General features: G+C 46.8%; 1 protein-coding gene across 4 annotated transcripts; it reads left to right on the forward strand.

The window, feature by feature from the left end:
* Positions 1 to 3,434: 3,434 nt before the first annotated feature.
* Positions 3,435 to 23,725, forward strand: LOC109770630 (LEAF RUST 10 DISEASE-RESISTANCE LOCUS RECEPTOR-LIKE PROTEIN KINASE-like 1.2). Of its 4 annotated transcripts, none has more exons than XM_020329361.4 (5): positions 3,435 to 4,248; positions 21,662 to 21,694; positions 22,072 to 22,356; positions 22,466 to 22,916; positions 23,025 to 23,725. In XM_020329361.4, the coding sequence occupies exons 1-5, from the start codon at positions 3,495 to 3,497 to the stop codon at positions 23,482 to 23,484; spliced, it is 1,983 nt and encodes a 660-aa protein (XP_020184950.1). In that variant the 5' UTR covers positions 3,435 to 3,494; the 3' UTR covers positions 23,485 to 23,725. The 4 variants fall into 4 exon arrangements, with proteins under 4 accessions (XP_020184950.1, XP_045090813.1, XP_073366729.1 ...); XM_045234878.2 differs by lacking the exon at positions 3,435 to 4,248 and adding an exon at positions 12,859 to 13,924; XM_073510628.1 differs by lacking the exon at positions 3,435 to 4,248 and adding an exon at positions 14,939 to 15,933.
* Positions 23,726 to 23,825: the final 100 nt, after the last annotated feature.

The raw sequence follows: 23,825 nt of genomic DNA on the forward strand, positions 1-23,825 counted from the left end.
ATGATAGATCATGATTTTATTAATAGAGACAATCCACCTCCGCTACAACCTAGTTTTTAGGCAGGGTACCCGCAATATCATTACTCTGCCCGCTCCTTCTTTGTTTTATGTTAGTGCCATGGGGAGATACATTATTATGCGAGAAGACATAATTAATTATAGAACGAGTTGGCGGCAGCAGAGGAAGTCCACCCTTGGGATGCTCGGGTATGACAACCGACTCAAATCCTACCTGGACTTGATGGATTCTACGATTGGCAGTGATCAGGTTAGGCCAAAAGTCTAAGCTTTGGGGAGTATGGATTCTCATCAACACTTTTATTCATATTCACACATTCATTATACTTGTGGGTGTTCATCGTTTTCTTTGTATATCCATTTTTCGCTTTTATTTGTTTTTTGTGTGTTTGATAAAACTTTGAAAAATCGAAAAATATTTCTTGCTTCTTTTTGGATTTCTTTCTTTGTTAGCAACTCCTATATTCGTCAACCTCTCGCCACCTCTCCTCTTGAACCCGCTCATCACATGCATGATAGTTGAAAAAGTTAAAAAGAACTGAAAGAACTCTAGCATTACTACTTTAGGCGAAAAAGTGGTGAAACGTCATATTACACAAAGTGTAAAAAAATGGCATCACAAAAGACCATAGGGTTATTCAATTGTTACTGTTTTTGTAGGCAACTTCATGCAAAAAATATAAACAACTTTTATATATATGTTGGCAAACTGTCTGATATGCCCCTATGCAAGTTCTCACCCTCCTAGCAACTTGACGTCACACTATGAGCAACCCCTATATCTTGTGTCTATGTAACTATACAAATCTGCATAGAGCGACTGTTCTAGCAAAATCAAACACAATTGTCCTCCTAGCAAAATTCACACAACTGTTCTAGCAAGATCCGAAGCAACCGTCCTTAGATAAAATCCAAGCAACTATCCTAGCAAATCCAAGCAACTGTATTACCAAAACACAGTACAAAACTATTCTAAGCAGTTGTCCTAGCAAATCCAAGCAATTGCATTACCAAAAACACCGTGAAAAAATGTCCAAGCAAAACCAAGCAACTACCCTAACCAAACAAGAAACTCTATTACGCCACGATGCAACTCTTCTAACAAATCCAAGCGACTGCTTTATCCTCATAATTCACATAATTGCCAATCTATTGACCCCAAAAAATCGCCCCATTGATTCAAACAAAAAATGACATGCATTTGGACAAGGCCCTGGTTTTTTGGTAATAGGCAACTTCATAACAATGACAGAAAACTAGGAGAAATATTTTATCTCTTTTTACTAAATATGGATAGGCGATAATAGGACAGTGTATGCATAATATATGTTGTATGCAATTTCGTGACGCAAGTTGCTTCCTTTAGTGCTGAAAGTTGCCTCCATGTCATTCCAAAGTTGCCTGCGGATGATGCTCAGTTGCCTACATACAATGAAAATTTGTCCCACATGGTTTTTATGTTATCTATGATATACTTGCTAGGTAACTTCACTAGTACACATGATGCAAGAAAACTGCTTCTGTTAAGCTCTAAAATTGCCTCAACTAGAACCAAAATTATTCTTGAAAAAAATTCATCAAAACATATCACTATGTGACCAAGTTTTGAAGATTTGTCGTGAGAAACCTAATAGTAAAAACGGATCTTCATTGTGCCAGTCAGTTTAAATGTTATAGTTTTTTGAAACAAAATGAGTTGGAATAAAGTGGGCTGACATCACCACATGCATGCGGCTAAGCCTTAGGGACCATCCACCACCTGATAACGTCAGGTACATCGCGAGGAGGAAAGATATCGTTTTCTTAGCAGTTTGTCGCGTAGCAGATGCGCAAGGATCGGACAGCTCGCGTGCATGCGCTCGACTCCGCCGAATAGCGGCAGGTGCATTATCTAGAATTTAGACAAAAAACTATTTGGATGTCTATGTGACCCATAGAAAGTTGGTCATATAATACATACATAATTGTATGTATAACTATAAGAAAAAGGAAGGGAAATTGTATAAGATTAAGAAAGTATAAGATTAAGAAAGCTCGTGGGTTAGAGATATAGAAAAGAAAAAGTAGAAAAGGATTAAAAAAGAGGGAATTCCTAACCCAATCAAAAAACCCATTTTGGTCTTAGTGTGGATAGAGGATATACTTAATAATAAAGGGACTATTGCTTCTCGGAGTACGTCATGAAAATTGTCTCCAAAATTGCAAAATATTACCCACCAATACTACCTATAAGTGATAAAAAAATTCACACATGTGATTCCCCAGCCTGGGCTGGCCCATTTAATAGGGACCTCTTATACTGTGCTCTGCGCGCTGGGAGAAGACGCAGCGCGCCTGTTTGGGCCGACTCATGTATGAGCGGCCTACTTTTCAAAAAAAAATTTTACTTTTTATTTTTTCTTTTCTATTTTTTTCAACTTTAAATAATTTGTGACTTTAAAAAAAATTCGAAAAATTAAAAAAATAGATTTTTTAAATAAAATATATATTAAATCATAAAATGTTTGTGAATTCAAAAATTATTCGTGATTTTGTAAAAAATGTTTGTTTATTTAGAAAATGTTTGAAATTTTAAAACAAACGTTCGGGAAATCAAAAAAGTTCATGATTTTTAAAAAGTTCTTGTATTAGAAAATGTTAATGAAATTGAACAAAATTTTGCCAATTCAAAAAATATGCTAAAAATTCAAAAATGTTCGCCGATTCAAAAATGATCTTGCATTTCAAAAAAGTTTTTGAAATAATAAATGTTCGTGAATTGTTTAATAAAATGTTCACAATTTTTAAAAAATATTTGCAAATAGTATAAAATATTCATGTATTAAAAAAATGTTATCTATTTTAGAAAATATTCGAAAATTTGTAAAATGGTCACAAATTTAAAAAATGTTTATGATTTCACGAAATTAAGAGTGGTAGTGTACCCCGATTATGCAACAAAATATGGTCATGGTTATTGAAAATTATGATTATTTTTTCTCCCAGTGCAGCGTCCTTTTGCTTCTTCTTTTTTGAGAATCTCACAAAGCTTTATTACTGCATCACAATGTTGACAGGGACAAATACAAGATCTCCGGGCTGACCTAACCAAACATGACGGCCAAACCCTAAGGATAAAGCGCCCTTTTGCTAGTAAAGCTAAAATTAGCAAGGTGTCCGAACAGTGATAACTAACAACACGCCTTTATCACCCTGTACTGTAAAATGCACTCCGGCCCACAACCATCCCCATCACCGGCGCGCGGTGCGCCCCCGTCGTCGTCCGCAATGAATAACGGGTGATGCAAGGTTGGATGATCGTGCAACCGCGAGCTGCCGCGTGCTCCGTGGAGGATCGAAATTTCCACATCCAGTCGACGCACCTGTCGCCCCCAGCCTAACACCCTCACTTGACTCTCACGCGCTACGATCGCGCCAGCTTAGTCGGCGCGACTCCTCCCAACCCCCACCCGCCCTCGCTCATCCACACCGCCGCGATGCCTCCCCTGCTCCTCCTCCTCGCCGTCCTACTCCTCTTCGCCGCGGCCAACGGGTACCCACCCACCTGCGGCAACGCCACCTGCGGCGGCCTGACCATCGCCTACCCGTTCTGGCTCAACTCGTCCTCGGCCGCCAGCTGCGGCTACCGCGGCCTCGGCCTTGCCTGCGAGGACAACACCACCCTGATCCTCCCCGCCCAGTCCCACCACAGGTACATAGTCTCGGGCATCGACTATGACACGCACTCGGTCTTCCTCGTCGACGACGTCGAGGCCGAAGCCCTCAACGCAACCAGCTGCCCGCACCTCCACTTCAACTTCACCATCGACGCCGGCTCGGCGCTGCAGCTCACGCACTCGGACTCCAACATCACCTTCTTCTACAACTGCAACAAGAACGCCTCATGGCCCTCCGCCGCGGAATTGACCGGCTGTTCAGATTACAACAAGAGTTCGTACGTGTCAACCGGCGATGATGGTTACACGGGCGAGGCCTACGAGTACGGGTGCGAGGCGGCGGTGGTGGCGCCGGTGCTGGACGCTCATAAGAAGGCCATGATGGAGGCGCCTCCTGCGTCAAGGTACGTTGAGGTGCTGAAGGGCGGGTTCGAGCTGAACTACAGCCCGCACTCGGAGCAGTGCGGCGCATGCGAGCGCTCCGGCGGATGGTGCGGCTACCGGCACAACCAGACGCACGGCGGGGTGGGGTTCGCCTGCTTCTGCGACGGAGGCCCCACGGCGGATCAGTGCGGTACGTATTATGCATTCTCCCCTCCCGCTTTGCATTATCGTTTGCTTGCTTGCTTCAGGTTTCAAAATATGCGTTCCCTTATTTGCTCTGAATGTCGTCAATGCCCTGTTTTTGCTTCACTGGAGCAAACATGTCTTGAACGGACAAGATGATCCTGAACATTTACACTACTATATGATCTTCAAACAGAATTAGCTGTCCTTAACAAACTCGACCAGTTCTTGGTCCACTCGTGCTAGCTGCCTAAAGCCCTGTAGAATTCGAGTCTCTGCCAAACCTTTCGTTATTTGTGGCTCATTACACGGTAATCTGTTCTCATAGAAACCAGGAGCAACAGCATCGTCTATTTTTTTTAGGGGAGCAACAGCATCGTCTAAGCCAACTATTCACGCACCGCAATCTAATTAAGTCGTTCTTTATGAACTTTCTGTTAGGTGTTTCTCAGTGGTCCGTTAGTTATTAGAACAGCAACAAGTATTGAAGTCCACAAGTTTCAGCGACAGAGGCAGCAGTGTGAGTCACGCACACACACACGACCTGACAGGCGACTCCCGAGGTTGGGTTCACAACTCCACGGTAGCTGGAGAGAGGGGCCTTGTTCGCGGATCGACATCGATAGCTCAGCTCAGTGGTGACCGGTGACTGCTCCGCGTGGAATTGATCGCTCGCCGGTTGCTTCTTACGCTTCGCTCCGACTTCCGTGGACGAGGAGTTGCGTGGATTGCCTCACGTCTTTCGATCTTTTGCGGCCAATTTGGAAAGTTTGGTCTGGTTGGTGCCGGCCTTCTCGAAGGTTTTTCCTGCGTTCATACAGAAACATCGCGTGCGCCGGCAACAGGTGGCGCCCGTCAGTGTAGCGGTACTGTACAATCGTACCTTAGGCAATGACCACACACATCAACAGACGACGGACATCAGCGTCTCGTACCTACTGGGCTACTGCTACTACAGTAGGACTACCAGTTAGGTTGCACCCCGCTGTCAACGAAATAAGTTTTGCAACTTCCACCCTCCAAAATCATAGTATGGGGGAGAGAAGCTAATCTCAGGGTGCGAAAATATGTTTTAGGCCTGTTTGGTTCCAATAAGTCACCTAAGTCAGGTGACTTAAAACCAGTGACTTATAAGTCACGCCTGTTTGGTTGTCACCTGATTTATAAGTCACCTGATCACACCTTCCCACCTTGTTTTTTAATGTAAAGGTGGTGGGACTCACGCAAAAGGGGTGAGTTATAAGTTTTAAGTTGTGGTGGAGCAACTTATGACTTATAAGTTGGGGTGACTTATAAGTTGGGTCTGTTTGACAAAATAAGTCACTTTTTTCACTTTTTGACTTATAAGTTGGTGACTTATTTGAAACCAAACAGGCCCTTAATAAGCTGAACGGCCGTTGGATTTCGGATGGATGCTTCGGATTGGCTGTACCTAGCTGGTGAGGCCTCTGTTCATTTTTTGAAGACCCAATGGCTAACATCTAAACTGAGAACAGGTCCCTCCACCAGCCCCCACTCAGCAAATCTGGAGCATCCATCCGAGATCCAACGCTCTGCATTAGGTTTTTCTATTTTGCACCATAAGGTTAGCTTCTATTGCATTACTTTTTTTGGCGAAAAAACTTCCAATCCATTAATCAAACATAATGGCAGTACAAATAACACAAGGAGCAATGAAATTACATAATCTGACTAAAAATTTGGTACTATTGTCACCCTATCTATACAAGAGAATGTTTCCTTCGGCAACCCGCGGATCTTTTGATTAACAACAACATGGATTGACCAATTAGATGAGTTTTTTCCTTTTGAAAACCGATACATCTTGCACAGGCATCAACTTTGAGGCCACGTCCCTACCGAGCTGCCAACTTTTCCACCCCAGTGACAAGAGTTGTCACTCTATACAAGATGAAGGTTTTTACATTTTCGGAACCGCCGCTCCGGCTTCGTACCTTTGCAGCACACGTATACGCACATACAGATGGGCACCGGACCCAATGAAGGAGTTCATGCCCCAAAGGTAGCCCAATCTTCACTGTGTAGGATCGAATAGAAGAGGGTGACTAGTTACAAGATTTCTAATGTGGGATGCGACCAATACGATGGGTGAAACGATCCAAAGTTGTAACAACTTCAACCCATTGTCCGACGCAAAACCACAAACTGGAACTAACCGGCATAAAATAGTCGGGATCATAAAGCATGAATTATGGTATACTGGAGGCTTCCTCTCGCAAATCTAGGTAACTAACGAGAGTAATAGTGTTAAGAATCTTCCGTGGTCTTGATGCATAAGGTTGTAGCTAAATGGTTTTGACAAAAAGGTTTCTAAAAGGATGGAGTAGGGATTTATTCCAAAAGGATGGATAGAAGGGGGTTTTATAACCACGGACAAACTTCCCCATCACCCCTAGCTAGGCGTGAAAAGAGTCGAAAACAACTCAATAGTTGCATGGCTTCATTAGTGGGAATAAGCAATGAACTTGGAGAGTTATTTAACAACTTCTTGAATTCTCGCGTGGCATCTAACAGTCTGCACTATTCCACCAAATTTCCCAATAATCTTGATACACACCTCCAAGTGATGCAAGGTATGTTGGGATGGAAATTATACTTCAAGGAGCTTCTAATGGTAATGCTGCATTGTCACATTGTACTTCCATGACGGTGGTCACCACATCAAAGATAAGAAACATGTGTTGAAAGCATGTGATGCACTTAGAGCTTGTTTGGACAAACTTTGTTTGTTCATGAGCTCAAGGATTACTGGCTTCCCTTGACATGGCACCAAAGTTCAGTTAACAAGGAACAACCATGTCATTGGAACTATAAGACAAACTAAAGTTAAGGTTCACCTAACCACTTTTTTGGAGTGACTTCTTGTGATTAACCCAAATTTTTTCAGAGTCGTGTTAGTGTAGGTGATTGTCCTCGCCACACGCACACATGTACCGAAAACACATACCATTCAAACCGACGCTCTACCAAAAAGAGACCAATGTCGGCACTCTACAACAAGATAATTGTTTATGGACTCTTTGATCTCACTTGCACATAGGCATTGAAGTCGCGCCCTAGTCGAATTGACAACTCTACCTCCCAAACAACCAGTGCCAAGACCCTATAACACATCGGCAACTTTTGAAACCATCGCTTTGGCTTCTATGTTGGCCATAAGACCACCTAAGCAGCCAAAGCATGACACCCCCACCAAATCATGGCAGTTTGTAGAGACGTCGCTGCTGCTTTTTCTCGCCACACTGCCCGGGGTTAACTCCTCCATCGTCATTACTAGTACGACATCTCTTACAATAGAAGCTCATCTGACTAGGTCAAGATCTCTTAAGGCAGTGCCTCCAAGCAGGAAGTGGCGACAACGTTGTTACAGCCCGCTCCTACAAAAACTATATATTTTGGCTTTCGCCCTAAGGATCCACAAAACATCGTGGCAGGGGATTTGGCCAAGAGGGCACCCACGATGAAGCCTCTAAGGAGGTGAACAATGCTCATGGGCGTCTTACTCACGATTCTCAGCCAAGGTTGATCAATGTTTTCACTCAAAGATCTAGCACTCACACAACCGATGCAATCCACACTGGTTATCGCCGAAGGACTTACCAAGCCGGTATACTAGATAGGAAGGGAGATTCGTTAAATAATATCTATATTTATTATATTTAATGTGTACAAACACCTATCTTGGGAGTGTTATCATCATTACAGAGGTCATAAGAGTAGTACTAGGATACAAGTGAAGGAGACCACTTCACAAGTTTTTAACATAATGTCGATAATCGTCCACCTAATGGCAATTATTAAGCCAGAGGTTTGCACTCAGGTTGAGATAGTTAAGGTTCGAGTGGATGGATCACTCTAAACCTTTGGAATGGGACAACCAATCTGAAAGGATCTAGATGTTGCCTAGAGGGGGTGAATACCCAATTTATAGCAAGTGCGAATTCAACTTAATTTCTAAGATGGAAATAAAGTAGCATGGTTATTTTCAAACACAGTCTATAAATATGACAGGCTCAAGTAAGTGCACCAATAACCCATGTCCATACAAGATTTTCTTTAACAAAAACAACCAAAAAGTTCAAACTTTACACAAGATATATCAATAGTAGGAAGTATGGTTGGCTTACTTCTACACGTGATATATCGTATAACCCCTTGAGTGTTTTAATGGAACAAGGTGTAATATTCATATTGCAGAATGGAAGTGGGGGAAAGAGACAACTGATGTATTTCCTAGGGTTCAAATATCCACTAATATTCCAGCCTTCATCGAGGTGCCCGCGGTCTGACCCTCTCTTAGTTCACAATCCTCTCTAGGGATTACTAATCGATCCGCTATGGATAGCTAACAAGCTCCACATCGGCTTAACAAACAACTTTGGATTCTCCATAAGCTTCACAAAGAGATCATCAAACCAATACTACATAAACATCTGGAAGGTGGTGTCCTCCAAGTGAAACAAGCTCTCAGACTCTCACTAGAATCATTACACATGCAATGAGTGCAAAGCTAAGTGAATCAATTTTAAAGTTGGTGATAGATTTTATGATTAGCTAGCACTCCCTCTGTCCAGAATTAACTGCCATTGAAATGAGTGTATCTACACACTGAAACGTGTCTAGATACACTCATTTCAGCCAGTTAATTCCAGACGAAGGTTGTAGTTTCCTAGAACATCCTACACATGCAAGTCTAAAAAGAGTAAAGAGTGGAAGCTGAACTTGCAAGAATGTAAAGGGATTCACGAAAGGGATTAAAAACACTAATCATGCCCCCAAACACTGTTCATCCCCCCCCCCCTCAGGATTGGATAATTGGCATTATCCTACTCCTTGTTGGTGGAGATTTAGACACAAACTCCTAAGACTTGGTACCACACATGTCAAAGCATTGACAACATCACTCATAAAAATCACACTAAGTGTTTGCGCACCTATTCCAGCATGGCTTGATACCACTAAGATCAAAGTCTCACTCCAGGGTTGATCTTCACACAAAGCGGGCAATCTCTAGCCTTCACAAACTTCTTGGTTTCTTCACACCTTGAAGGCCCCCAAGCACTTTTGGTCGATCTAGGAAGCGCAAACCCGCTGAAAGTAACAAGATAGAGGTTGCTCGGTGATGAATACCTCTCTTGTTCTTCAAAAGGTAATCTCCTCCACACTCAAACTTCATTGAATGAATCCGTAGGTTTGGGGGTTGGTCATTTTAAAGATAAGCTTGGAAAACAAAGAGAAAATATCAAAAAATAGCATTAGGGTTGATGTAGAATGCCCTTTCAAATTCAACAAAAGACTTGGTAGATACTGAGTGGGATGATGGGGTGGGTGGTGGTAGTACATATAGGCTAGACCCAGAAATGTGACCATCGAATTTTTGCACAACTCAGGGGTTTCAATTTCACCCCGGAGGTACCAAAAATAACTAAAAGTGCCATCTTTACATAGGTCCGGAGTGTCCGGGTGGAATGTCCCAAGAGGCTATGAATGGAAGCGAAACAAAGGAAACAATTATTGGATGTTGTTTAGAGGATTCGTCCAGCGGTGGTTCGGAAGTTTCGAACGACATATATAACTCGTTTTTCACTGCTTCGAATGATCTAGATAAAAAGTGGTCGGAAGGTCTGACTGGCCCACGGAACAAAGGAATTAACTCTCTAAAGGAGCCAAAGGCTCCTAATGAAAAGTGGTTGGACGGTCCGAACAAATGAAGAATGGAGAGAGTTAGGCAAAGGAAATATGCGACTTTTGAGTGGTGAAGTTTGATCTCTAAGCACTTTGCAACAAAAGTTTCACCTTACTAGAAAACAAGTATCCTTTTTTTCATAGTATCGACATACCTAAGGACTCAATGGGATCTAAGACACTAAAGGCTACGAAATGCTCTTAATCTTGTTGACACTTGTCCTTGGAGAAAAGAGGGGTCAAACCATCTTCCTAACTTGTCTCTTGTGGAACCTAAGGTGGTCACCACTTAGAATAAATATTACTCCTTCCGTTCCTTTATATAAGGTGTATTAGTTTTTTCCAAAAAAAATTCACATTGTATGGTGTATTTCTCTTTTCCTCGCAGTTTCCCATGCGCGCCCTTCCGCCATCCATTACATCCCTTAGATAAAAAGTACTACGTAGTTCCCAATAGAAAGGTAGTAAAAAAGAATCTCTCTCCCTGGTTGCATGCACTCACATCTCTCTCTCGGCATCCTACTGATTGATGTTATTCTAGTGCAGCAAGATTTAGTTACCTTTTACTAGGCCGCTGGTTATTTAGTTGCCGCTAATTAAACTGCTAACTACCTAATTAGCTTAGGGTATTTTTGTCCAAAATTCTCCTCAATTTTGTGCCTTGGTCACCGCGCCCAAAAAAATACACTTTTTATATAAAGGAATGGAAGTAGCACTCCATTTAATCAGCTTACCATAGATCATAAAAACACCAAGGGCAATGGATGTGCTTCCACAAAAAGCAACATATGATCTAACCTCACACTATGTAGATCATGCAATGGGTTGATTGGAGAGGAGAGGAAGAAAGGAGGAGATCAATAAATGACACCTAGATCCGTAAGTTGTTTCTCTCACTTGTAGCTAAAAACAATGGGGAAATTTTCACATCCACCACCCCCCCCCCAAGGAAGACATAATAAGGGGCCCAAATTTATGCCTATCGAGGTGTCTATATGCATTCTATAGGCTTCAGAGGACTGAAGTTCCGGCGATGCCCATAAGTTTCTAGACTCGCCTAGAGTCCCAGCCAAAATCCATCCTAAGGTTCTAGAGAACTAGAGCAGCCAACACAAAAACGTCATAACTTTCTCATACAGATTTTGTTTTTGATGATCTTGGCCTTGAGCTACCATAACCCACATCGGCGGGATCGAACCTTAGACAAGGCTATTCCACTGGACTGAGCATGCAACCGCATTGTGGCAACGCTGCAAGAACTTGATGGTGGCCAGCACTTAGGGATGTTGCTCATGATCAGAGTTGGATCTGCGCCCCTAAGGGCCAGATTGGGTTGCGCCCCTGCTACTGGCAGGGACGACCCACCACCTTCTGCAATGTCATCCGGGTCAAGCATCTGGATGGGGTCCCCCATTCTGCGACCTTGGTAGTACACCACCATGCCAGGTGCGGCATTGGCTCACGAACATAGCCTCGTAGATCCTCGTGTCCTTATTCCCGATGGTGCGAACCGCTTCTGCTCCATCCCGAGTCGTGCACTGCGGAAACGGCGGCCAGTGCAGCGCTAGCTACCTACCGGCCCCGATATGGAGGGGCAGTGGACTTACCCTCGCCCGCCTACATCTACAAGGGGAGGCAGACATAAGCACGTGAAAGGATGTCGGGGACGTGATCACCGACGACATGTTGGTCGGGATCGGGGTTATGGTCTGCCTATGGCGACATCCACAGAATCAGTGGCAGGGGAGTGGCTCCCACCAGCACGACCACCCCTCCCTCAAACCAATGGCGGGGAGGCGGCCAACATGGGTTTGCGCAAGGACAACATGCTGCCAGCAACTCGGGAGGACGGGACGTGATAGTGTGTCACCATCGCCATGGGAGATGGGGACGATAACCCTGGCTTTTCTAATCGATTAGTTTTGCTGTATACTTGGATTGAGGGGTCATTTCATCCAATGAATGGAACCCAAATTAATGAGGCTCTCGTAAAAAAACAAAATAATGAGGCAATCGAAATACAGTACCCAGCATCGTCCCAAAGTACAAAAAAGAGAATGGTGTATTCATGGTATACAAAATTGTTGTGCACATGATGAGTTGATGTGTAGGACCATTGCACGATGGCCCATCTAGCGCTGAGTTGCCATGCATAAACGTCTTGATTGCATCGTCGTCCAAAAACCATGTGCATAGCAGTGCACCATCGTACTCCCTCCGTTTTTATTTACTTCTCATGTCAGCTTTGTCTCAAGCCAAACTTTCTAAACTTTTACCAAGTTTATACAAAAAATAATATTAATATCCACAACACGAAATCAATACCAACAGAATCATCATCCAATATATTTTCGTAAGATATATTTTTGTTAATGTGAAAGTTTAGATTGTTTACAATAAACTTGGTTAAACTTTATAAAATTTGACCTAGGCCAAAGCTAAGGGGGTGTTTGGTTCAGAAGTCCTAGGACTTTTTCTAGTCACAGGGACTAATCAAAAAAGACTCTTTAGTAGAGTCTTTTTCTAGTCCCTGTAGAAAAAGTCCCTCCCGTTTGGTTCCTAGTGACTTTTTAGGGATTTTTTCTAATCTCTGGGACTAAAAAATCCCTGAACCAAACACCCCCTAATAAGCGGAGTATATAAAAACGGAGGGAGTATATCCCAGAATGTAATAACGCACGCTTGACGCGTTTTCAAGGTAGCAAAAATGCCTTATGCAGAAAGGCACATAAAAAATATCATACTCAAGTACTCTACTAATATACTAGCGGCTATTGATCGGGCTGGAGGTCAAGTCAACTAGTGAAGCCATGGCATGACGTGGGAGGCAGCCCATCATGTTCCATTCATTCATTTTGGCTTTCTCTCCCAACAGCAAAGTGACCCAAGACGAGGAGACCGACTTTGCTTCGGTCTTCCGCGAATCAGCTCACCCTAGTCCTAGCGGCACACCAACCAAGCAAAATTTCCACCAGACCCAGTCGCGCCCGCGATTTAAATACGGCGGCGCTCCCCGAAACCAGTGGCGTGCAGGAACGAGCAGAGAACAGCAAGATTCGTCTTCCTCCTCTCGCCAATGGCTCACCTACCACCACACTCGCTCTTCCTCCTCTTCCTCGCCGTCCATGTCTTCGTCGCCTGCCATGGCTCCCCTCTTCCGCCATCTAGTGCCTACAATGATTCCGTGTGCTCGGAGTCGTTCAGGTGTGGCAGCGTTGACATCAGATATCCATTCTATCTGTCAAACTCGACTGGAGCTGCCCCCGATTACACACCCTACTCATGCGGCTACACCGATTTGAAGATCTTCTGTCAAGGCGAGGGGGAGACCGCGAGCGCAATCCTTACACTGGGCCAAGGCGAGTTACACAACTACACCGTTCTGAACATCATCTACGAAAATCACGCCATTATTCTCAGGGACACTGAAGCCTTTATTAGCGGCGGCAAGTGTCCCACAGTCAGTCACAACGTGACATTCGACAGGGGGTGGCTAAACTACACCGAGTCCTTGGAGGAGCTCACCTTCTTCTTCGGCTGCCACTCCACGGAGAGCGATCTCCCGCCTCCTGATCCTCCGCTAGACAAGTTCCAGATCGACTGCAAAGGGTTCAATCCGCCTCCAGGCAGTGGAGACGGTGTTTCCTTCGTCTTCAGCTCTGAGGAAGGCAACGTTTCTCGGGAGCACGAACTGGTTGAGTACTGCAGGCAGAAGGTCATCGCGCCGGTACTCCAGGAAGATGCTCTGATAAGTGGTCTGCTCGTGTTGCCGAGGGAATATGGTGTCGTGCTTGGGCAGGGCTTCGAGTTGGAATGGAAGCAGAGCAAGGATCGGCAATGCGAGCTGTGCGAGAAATCTTATGGACGCTGCGCCTACAGCGAGAAGAAGGAATTCCTTGCTTGCTTGTGCTCCGGCGGGAACTGCAGCAGCAGCGGCGCCGCCGCTGGGTATCCAAATCCAAACCCTCCATCATCAGGTAAGTCCTTCACAACCGGTCCTGCAATTTTATTGCCATTTGAAAACAAAACTGCCGATGGTAGCATGTCTCGCTTGCCAATTGCCATTTCGCCGGAAGCCAGACCCAATTCCATCGTTCGAGCCCACGCACGTTCATCTAGAATAGACAAGAATGATGCGTAATTTGACACATCCGTTTTGGCGCTTTCTGATCTAGAGCGGTTGCTTGGCGATTTGCAACTCGTAACCTCCTGTCCTGCCCCTCTCCGGTCTGCGTGCACGCACGCGCGGTGCTGCCGCTTGCCCGTTGCAAACGCCAACCTGATTTAATCGGAAATTCATTTCAGTTTCAGTGTCAGGGGCGCTTGTGCCTGAAAAACGAACGAAACCAAGAGCGCGTCCGTCCGTTTCGAAAAAAGAATAGCGCGTGAGGTAGGGCAGAAGCGTTAATATTCGTTCCCATTTCGTCAGTCGTCAGTCGACAAGGATGGTTCCCGACCTTTTCCACACCCATTGTTCCCTACTTTGCATCGATGCGCACTCGCTCGTGACTGTGGGGTTCATTACCATCAGGCGAACCGCTGCCTCGCATTCGAGAAGCTCTTCTAGAGCTTCTCTTTCTTCCTTTCTTCTCTGAGTTTCCGGGGCTGTACAAACACACACCTACATCCTCAGTAGGTCTTCGGAAGAGAGTTGACGGGGTCCTAATTCTTTCTTTCTGTGGCCGGGATCCAGCTTGGATTACCACCAACACCAACTGAACTGTTTTTACAGAGACCATTAAGAGAACTTATCAATTCCTAAATTAAAAGCTTGCTGTGGAAGACAAAAGTAAATATCGGCGCCCGACTAGAAGCCTTTTCTTCCACGCGCCTGGGCGAGTCTCCACGGAACAGCGACGGGAGGTACTAGTACAACAGACGACTTCCGTGGCACACTCTCGTTACGTACGTATGCGCGACACCGGACTGGTCAAAGGTTGAGCAAGAGGGGCTTCCCGGCATGTCCCTCTCATCGGCCTGCCATGCCAGTCGCCGGAGAAACTCGCAAGGCCTCCGCCACTTATAAACGCAGAGGAGGAGGAGCGGCAAGAAACAAACGGCCCGGTGCAGACAGCCACCAAACCAGAGAGGAGAAAAAGGAGACCCTCGCTCGCCTAACTCCATTAGCCGATAGCCATGCCCCTCTTGATATGCCACCGGCTCCTGCTGCTTCTCCTCCTCTGGGTCGCCACATCCCATGGCGATTCATCTGATGATGGGGCTTACGACCCCTCCATGTGCCTGAATCAACCTTACACCTGCGGAGAGGTGAGGATCAGCTACCCGTTCTATCTCTATGAAGAAACAAAAGATATCAAGGGCAACAACTTCTACTGCGGATACCCTGGCCTGGGGATCATCTGCGACGACAACAAGCCCATCCTGCAGCTCAACAGCATCGCCAACTACACGGTCAACAGCATCGACGGCGCGCTCGCAACCGTCTCTCTAGCCGACCCGAACGTCGACGACGACCGCAACACCTGCCCGAGACCAAGAATCGATCACAACATCACTTTGCAAAAGGGATCGCTGCTGTACTTTCCTGACAGCGCGGTCGATTACCTTATCTTCTTCATCGACTGCATCTTCAACTCTACCTTCCACCAACCGAATAGCATCTACCCGATCAGCTGCGAAGGCTTTGATGCTGGTCCTCGTCCTGGACTATCCTTCGTGCTTCCGGATGATGCAGTGCCCACCGGCAACTGGGTGCAAGCGTGCAACCAAGTCATACAATTGCCTGTGCACAAATACGGCGAGATCAACCTTACTGACCCTGGATGGACAAACGGGAGTGGATATGCCAGTGTTCTTCGTCAGGAATTCCAGCTGGGATGGAACGAGAGCGCGAAGGACCCGGCATGTATCCAGTGCGAGGGATCCAATCCCAAGGGACAGTGCGGTTACAGTCGGACCGGCGATTTCATCGGCTGCTTGTGCCCTGACGGCCTAGTACACTCCGATAATACTTGCAATAAATCCCGTAAGTTCTCTGAATCTCAAGCTTTTCCTTTGCAGAAGTTGCGTTTTTCTAGCTGCCCTATAGTTGTATCTCCGGCACTCGGTGCTTTCTTTCCACTTACGGACAAATCCTTAATTTCATCATCTCTTGGAGAAATACCTCACACACATGCTTTCTCACCAAGTAGAGGGTCGAGTGCAGAGCCTAAACATTTCTTATCACTGTAAACAAAGCCTATCAGACCACCATAAATCTAAGCCTTCAGTTTTGTCAGTTTGACTTCCAGGTGTGAGAGAGCCTGCAAACTTCTTTTTTTTTTGGCGGGAGCGAGAGAGCCCGCAACTTATACCGACTTGTTGCATATAAATGTCAAGGTTTTTTTCCTGTGGCATGGTAATCGTTCAGGTTAATAGTACATGAGCGGAAGCCCAGCCAATTCTAACTCGTAGGCGAGACCAATTCCCGCCCCGATTTGGACGTGATTGCTTCATGTGAAGTACTGTAAACGCGTTCTGTTTTACTCTTCTTGTATCTGGTGGGGAACACATTTCTATTACTAGAATGACAAATAGGATTGTGCACATGTTTTCCACAGGTGTTGTCGGAAAATTAGACGCCAGCTTAACCATTCCGCGGACATTCCTTTGTTTTTCTTTTCGGATATGCAATTTCTTAGCCGTTGCTGAAATTTGTCTTGGTCCACCGAGGACCATTTTTTTTTCCGACCGAGTCGTTGACCAACTAGAATGCTGAGAAATCCATGCCACGGCACTAGAGAGCGCGCCCACAACGGGAGGAAGCCAGACACCTCCACAGTATCTCCACCTTCTTCGTCTCATCCAGTTCCGACTTTAGCGGTGATGATACGTCTGGTTGCAGGGCCATGCGGCTCTAGGACTGGATGCGACCCGTGGGCACGTCGCGAGTGGTGGGGTATGAAGAGAAAGTAAGGGGAGGGGCTTCACTGAGGATGTTGAACAGGAGCAGGGGCTCCCCGGTGAAGGTGTGAGAGAGAGGAGGAGAAGGAGTTGCGACCAGTGGCAGAGCTTCATGAGGGCCATACCTAGCCCCCCCCCCCTCTCCCCAACTCCGAAGTCCATCAGAAAAACACATAGCGTGTGCGTGACAACCGAGATTTGTGAAGCGGTGCCCACCTGATTTGACAAGTCGGGCTAGGGTTTTCAGTTAGGTTCAAAGTGGAAGAATAAGCACAATGATGTCTCCAGTGAGGGACGTGATGTCCGCGAGTGTCACTGTCATCAGAGTTCGTCGTCAAGACGCACTTTTGCTTGGTCCACATCTTCCCACGCGTAGTAGCCGCATCACATCCATTTTTGTGGAACCACCATCCTAGAGACCACCATAGGCCGGACCCAAAAAACCTCTAGATTATACCTATGAGCCCATCCATCTCCTTCCATCAACTCACCCACCTTACGGTCGAGAAGAACGGCATCGTCCGTGAGCACCGCCTACAAAGGCGAATATGACAATTCGCCAATCGCTAGACAAGGGCGCCGCCCTGGCTACCGTGCCATCGTCGTCGTCGGTAAGCCACCACAGTGGGAGGATGATGAGAGCCCCACCGATGTCATCCACCATAAGTCCAAAGACCAGGTAGAGCTTGTGTTGTCACCATTTACCACGAGGCTTCGGGAGGTGGCTAGGGTTGAAAGAAGGAGTAGAGGCGACCAGCACTTATCGGTTACACCGAATCAATTCGAAAGTCTATTGAAGATTCACTTTGGAAGTTTATTAGAACCATTTGAGTTTTTTCTTGTAACTAGAATAGTTTATGGATCATTTGAATTTCAAAGATTTTCGTAATCATGACAGCGTTGCATAGCGTGTGAGAAGAGAAAATGGAAAGGTCAGGCGAACGGTTGGGATGTCCACGTGGCCGAAGAGAGTGTGCATACCCACCTTCATAGACGTGCAGGTGCAGAATCGTCCCGAAAGACAACCAAATCTTTCTAGATAAAACGCCAAATTATATCATAATATATAGACCACGAGCATATTTCCTTGGACTGGCAACAAAAAAGAACCCACTGTCGAGTCGCGACTCAGCTACGGGGAGGAGACTTGACACAGCTGCGGCAAGCTGGCGCGTCGCAACTGCCACAGCCTTCCCGTCAACTGTCACGGTGCCGTACGTCCTGCACTGCCCACCCAACCGGCCAACCCCCTCACCCGAACCCCGCCAAGCCGGCTTATAACCAGGAGGCAGGCAACCAACCGCGCATAAACCGGCCTCGCTCGAGCCAACCAGAGAAGAAACTGGCCATGCCTCCCCTCTGCCGCCCCCGCCACGGCCATGTCATCGTCCTGCTCGTCGTCCTCCTCGCCGGCGCTTCCCATGGCGATCCAGCCGACCGCCCGACGTGCCAGCTCGAGCCGCTCACCTGCGGCGATCTCACTGTCCAGTACCCCTTCCATCTTTACAACGGGACAGAGGAGGCAGTGCCGGCGTACGGCGAGCCGCAGTCGTCGTACTGCGGCTACGCCGGCCTGGCCATCCTCTGCGACGACGACAAGCCCACCCTCCTCCTCGGGGGCCACGACTACACGGTGTCGGGCATCAACTACACCAGCCTCACCGTCTCCCTCGCCGACGCCGATGCGCTCGGCGACGACACCTGCCCCATGGTCGATCACAACGTGACCGTCCCGAAGCAGTTCCATCTGCCCACCTCCACCGTCGCCTACCTCTTCTTCTTCCTCAACTGCACCTTCCCGCCGGAAGCTGATTTCCCTCCCAATCCCAAGCCATTGCGCAAGCCGCCGAGCATCAAGCCGGTCACCTGCAGAACAACCAAAGAAGAGCCTGCCGCCATGTCCTTCGTGCTGCCGGAGCGCGAGATCCCCCCCAAGGACTGGTGGCAGGCGTGCCGGTCAGTCTACGCAGCCCCGGTGCTCAAGGACGCCCTCCCGGCCGACGCGAAGGACCCCGGATGGAGGGAGGACGGGTACGCGAAGGCTCTCCGCGGCGGGTTCCAGGTGGGCTGGGACCGGAGCTCCGGCCCGTGCGGCCAGTGCGAGCAATCCGGCGGCAAGTGCGGCTACAACCGCGCCGCCGGGTTCCTGGGCTGCTTCTGCGCCAATGGCGGCCTGGTGGTGGGCAACGCCGCCGGCTGCAGCAAGATATCCGACACCACCGCGCCATTGCCCGGTAAGCCCACCGTTCCGATCAAACTGCTGCAGCACTTCAGTGACCGAGTACCGTAAAAACCATCTAATCTTAGTGCTGGATCCTCGTTTGCGTTGCCCGTCCTTCACTCGCAACCAACAATCCGGACACTCTGGGTAGCTTCGCTTGGCAGTCACTAGTAGTAATTTGCATGCCATAATTGAAGTCATCATAGGCTCATAGTACTCGCTAGCTTCATCCACACTCATAACCTGACGGATGCATAGAGGCCGCCTGACCAACTTAGAATTTTCAGCGTATGTTTTTCAAAAAAGGAAGAGAAATATCAGCGTGTGAAAGGAACCAAAGCTCTACCTGGAAAAAGAAAGGAAACGAAGCTTAAATCGCGTCGGTACCATTCGTCCTCCCATACCTTCTTTTCCATCCGACAAGGATGCCTCCGATTTCCTTCCCATGGCCCAACCGTCATTGCGTCGAGAGGAGTTAATACTCTTTCCGGAAGATCCATGTCCAGCAGATCACGTCGATCGCGTATGCTTCATTGTACGGCTACGCGGGGAAGAAAAGTTAATGCACGGCGACGCAGCTACATCCATGGACTCGTTCGTTCCGAACTACAAAATCGTCTCCGGTTATGTGCAACTCCATCCAGCGACCGCAGGATCAGTTCAAAACTGCGACATTTATTATGGATCGAAGGTAGTATAAAGTTGAGTCACTTATTTTGGAACGGAGTGGGTATTTTTAATGCCCCGTCTGCCGTCTTAGCTGCTGCGGCAGCTTCCCGGCAAGAGTTAACCAACGAATTAATGGTTCATTAGGTGATCGGTCGCAAAGTTGATGTGCACCAGGCCTTGCCCTGTTTACTTGAAGGGTCGACATCCTTTCACACTTTGGTAACAGAAGAAGAGATGCACATTCATTGGACCGCTGGTCGTTGTTGCCCTGCATCGCTGGTGTTCACACCGCATGATCCCCATAGGGCAGGTGAAGCAACCTGAGATCTGGGCCACCTCCAAAATCTCTGCAAATCTTCTATTAGTATCATATGACTACAGAAGCATTACTTTGGACCATCAACGTCTGATTTAGACAATTCGGGGGCGTGTTATTTAGCTTTTTATCTTTTGACCTAACCAAGACAAGTTCAGATGGTGTGAGTTGGTGGCTAAAATTTTGCTCCGTCTCATATTTGTGGGGAATAATTTCAGCCCTAGTGCAAAGCAAATTCTAACTATAAAAACCAAGACTTTCCAGACCATTAGCCTTTGATTCTGAATGCTGTTTCAGATGTCATGGTCAGATAATATCTTCATTTTCATGAGGGAAATCTTTTCAGTGTTTCAACTGTCTTGAGCATGTGGTTGCCTTTATGACTTCTTCAAATTTCTTTTCTGATGCCGATGCGCTACCTAAAGTTATCTTTCATGTTTCTAAAATACTAATATTGCCATGCCTATATATATGTTAACTGCGACTTGAAGTACTAAGCCCTCACAAAATGCTTTGCTATAACTTTATCCGAAGTCCTAGTATTGTCGTCTTATCGTCATGATGCACAATTTCTTGAAAACAAAATGTTAATTCTTCAACAAAACTATGAAAAGATGAATGACAAGATTTTGCGTTTGCTTTTGTCTTTTAACCTAACCTCTCTCTTTCGTGGGGAATAAATTGAACCCTAATGCAAAAACATTGAAGTTCATTGTTAAGTATAAAATCAAGACTTTCAAGACCATTATTCTTTGAATGCTTTTCCAAACGCTGTAACGTCAATTGTCAGATGTTCGTTTCATTATTTCAGCTGTCTTGAGCATATATTTTTGCCTGCCTTTATGACATCTTCAGATTTCTTTCCTGATGCCTATGCCCTGCCTATTGTTATCTGTCATGTTCCCTTAAAAACCTATCAGTCATCTCATAACTTTATCCAAAGTCCTACTCCCTCCGTTTCTAAATATAAGCCCTTTTAGAGATTTCAATACGACTTCATATGGATGTATATAGACATATTATAGAGTGTAGATTCACTCATTTTGCTCCGTATATAGTCTATATTGAAATCTCTAAAAGGTCTTATATTTAGGAACTGAGGGAGTAGTATTTTCGTCTCACTGTCATGATGCACCTTTTTTTTTAAACTAAATGTTAATTCTTCAATGAAACTAAGAAAAGATTAATAAAAAGATCGCGCGGTACTCTTTTATTGCAAGATTTGGATTTTAAAAAATGCAGGTCGTTATTCATAGATAGTGAAAAGCTATAAATCCATCGTTTCGATTATGGCCAAAGTTTCCTGGCTTTAAAGAATAACACGTGTGACTTTTTTTTTACGATGCAAGACAGGCATTCTTCCGATTTCATTAAGATAGGGAAAAATGAGAAAAACAGAGTGTTGTCCACGGCTCCAGGCCAGTTCCCCATGCTGCGTCTTTGTGTCATATCAGCAGCAGATGCAGAATCTTCTCAGATATTAGTTAGATTTCAACAAATAACCTGAACCAATATTTAGAAAATAATCAATTGACGATTAATTATCTGTAAATCTCCATAGACTTTATTTCTAACTTTTTGTGTGCTTGTTAATCTTTCTTGCAGAATCGAAGAGGAAATATAAGATGATCATAGCAGGTATACATATTTCCCGTGTCACTTACCAATACACATGCAGTTTATTTCTTGCCTGCTATATTCAGATGCGTCGCACAAGACCATTTTGAGCTACTTCATCAGCTATGAATGATCTGTAGTTCAGTATATGTGATATCTGAACTCTTGCGCTCGCTGCTTACGCCTGTATTCAAACTGCACTCTTTGATTTAGCTGCTAAAACATACCAATAAAATTGCTCTTTTCACCACTTCAATCATCAGCCTATGCAATGGTTACAGTGCACCAAATATTTATACTAGAAGAAACTGGGGAGACGAAAAAAAAAATCCAGAAACTTTTGTGATTCACCTGCAGGCCCTGTGGTTAATATGTTTGATCTTCATTCGCTATTCCAGGTTCAGTGGCCGGTGCCGCAGTCTTTATTGCTCTTGCCGCTGTAGCCGTCTTGTTCATTCGCAAGAGAAGGCAGAGGAAGGTCGTGAACTCGTCTTCGAAGCTCCTCAAGTACAGGTACAGCGGCTCCGGCGGGACCCCGACGCGCTCCAGGGGCGGCGACATGGAGTCCGGCAGCTCCCAGGACATGGGCAACCGGTTCAGCTACGAGGAGCTCGAGGAGGCCACCGATTCCTTCAACGAGAACAGAGAGCTCGGCGACGGCGGCTTCGGCACCGTCTACAAAGGTGCAACACGTGAAATGCACCTCTGCAACAATCTAGCTCCGTTGGTGGAGAACTGAACTTGATCATGGTTCATGGGTTACCTCTCTCTGACTTTGATCATGGGTTGCAGGTTACCTTGGGGACGGGCGGGTGGTGGCGGTGAAGCGGCTGTACAACAACAGCTACCGGCGCGTGGAGCAGTTCGTGAACGAGGCGGCGATCCTGGCCCGGCTGCGGCACCCGAACCTGGTCATGTTCTACGGGTGCACCTCCAAGGAGAGCCGTGAGCTGCTCCTGGTCTACGAGTTCGTCCAGAACGGCACGGTGGCCGACCACCTGCACGGGCCCCGCGCGGCGGAGCGCGCCCTGCCGTGGCCGCTCCGCCTCAGCATCGCCGTGGAGTCCGCGGCGGCGCTGACCTACCTCCACGCCATCGAGCCGCCCATCGTGCACCGCGACGTCAAGACCAACAACATCCTCCTCGACACCGACTTCCACGTCAAGGTCGCCGACTTCGGCCTCTCCCGCCTCTTCCCGCTCGACGCCACGCATGTCTCCACCGCCCCCCAGGGCACCCCAGGGTACGCACCCATGCATGTCACTGACTCCGGTGGATGGCATATACTATTGTGGAAACGCAGGAGCAATGTAACCAACCATTGTGTTTGATTGTTGCGAATGAATGGCAGGTACGTGGACCCGGAGTACCACCAGTGCTACCAGCTGACGGACAAGAGCGACGTGTACAGCTTCGGCGTGGTGCTGGTGGAGCTCATCTCGTCCAAGCCCGCCGTGGACATCACCCGGCAGAGGAACGAGATCAACCTGGCCGGCATGGCCATCAGCAAGATCCAGAAGTGCCGGCTGGAGGAGCTGGTGGACGTGGAGCTCGGCTACGAGTCGGACCCGGCGGCGAGGAAGATGATGACCATGGTGGCGGAGCTGGCGTTCCGGTGCCTGCAGCAGAACGGCGAGATGCGCCCGCCGATCAGGGAGGTGCTGGACGTGCTCAGGGCCATCCAGGACGAATGCCTGGGTCACAAAGACGGTGGAGGCAAAGGCAAGAAGGACTTTGCCGAGCCCTTCTCCCCCAACACGGTGCACGCTCCCTGGGACAGCACGACCACCACCCCTAACACCAGCCAGTAGTAGTAGTATTAGGTCAGTGCTTGCGACCGGCCGAGTTTTACTTCATCACTGTTGAGAGATTTGCTTGCCGTGTATGAGGAGCGATCCGACGATTCTTTTTTGTCCCTTTCAGGTGATGTAAATATGTGATTGGTTTTTTAAACTGCCACAGTAGAGACAGTACTGTACATATTGCATACGTACATTGGAGTGGTGTGCTGAACTGGTTATATGATACATATGATTACATAGGTTTTTACCATATTGTGTTCTCCTGATCCTGAGTTCTGTCTATTCTGCAGCCCCAGCAGTCAGATTCTAAGTAACATACAGTAGTACACAAATGAAGTGCAGAAAGACGC

This window comes from Aegilops tauschii, chromosome 3 (genome assembly GCF_002575655.3).
Source record: "Aegilops tauschii subsp. strangulata cultivar AL8/78 chromosome 3, Aet v6.0, whole genome shotgun sequence".
In the NCBI taxonomy this organism is placed as follows: domain Eukaryota; kingdom Viridiplantae; phylum Streptophyta; class Magnoliopsida; order Poales; family Poaceae; genus Aegilops; species Aegilops tauschii.

Bases quoted from the DNA above. Each gene is read 5' to 3' on its own strand.
- LOC109770630 (XM_045234878.2), top strand. From the start codon at position 13,024: ATGGCTCACCTACCACCACACTCGCTCTTCCTCCTCTTCCTCGCCGTC. The intron at 13,925-21,661 runs GTAAGTCCTTCA...TCTTTCTTGCAG, and splicing joins TCCAAACCCTCCATCATCAG to AATCGAAGAGGAAATATAAG. The intron at 21,695-22,071 runs GTATACATATTT...TCGCTATTCCAG, and splicing joins ATATAAGATGATCATAGCAG to GTTCAGTGGCCGGTGCCGCA.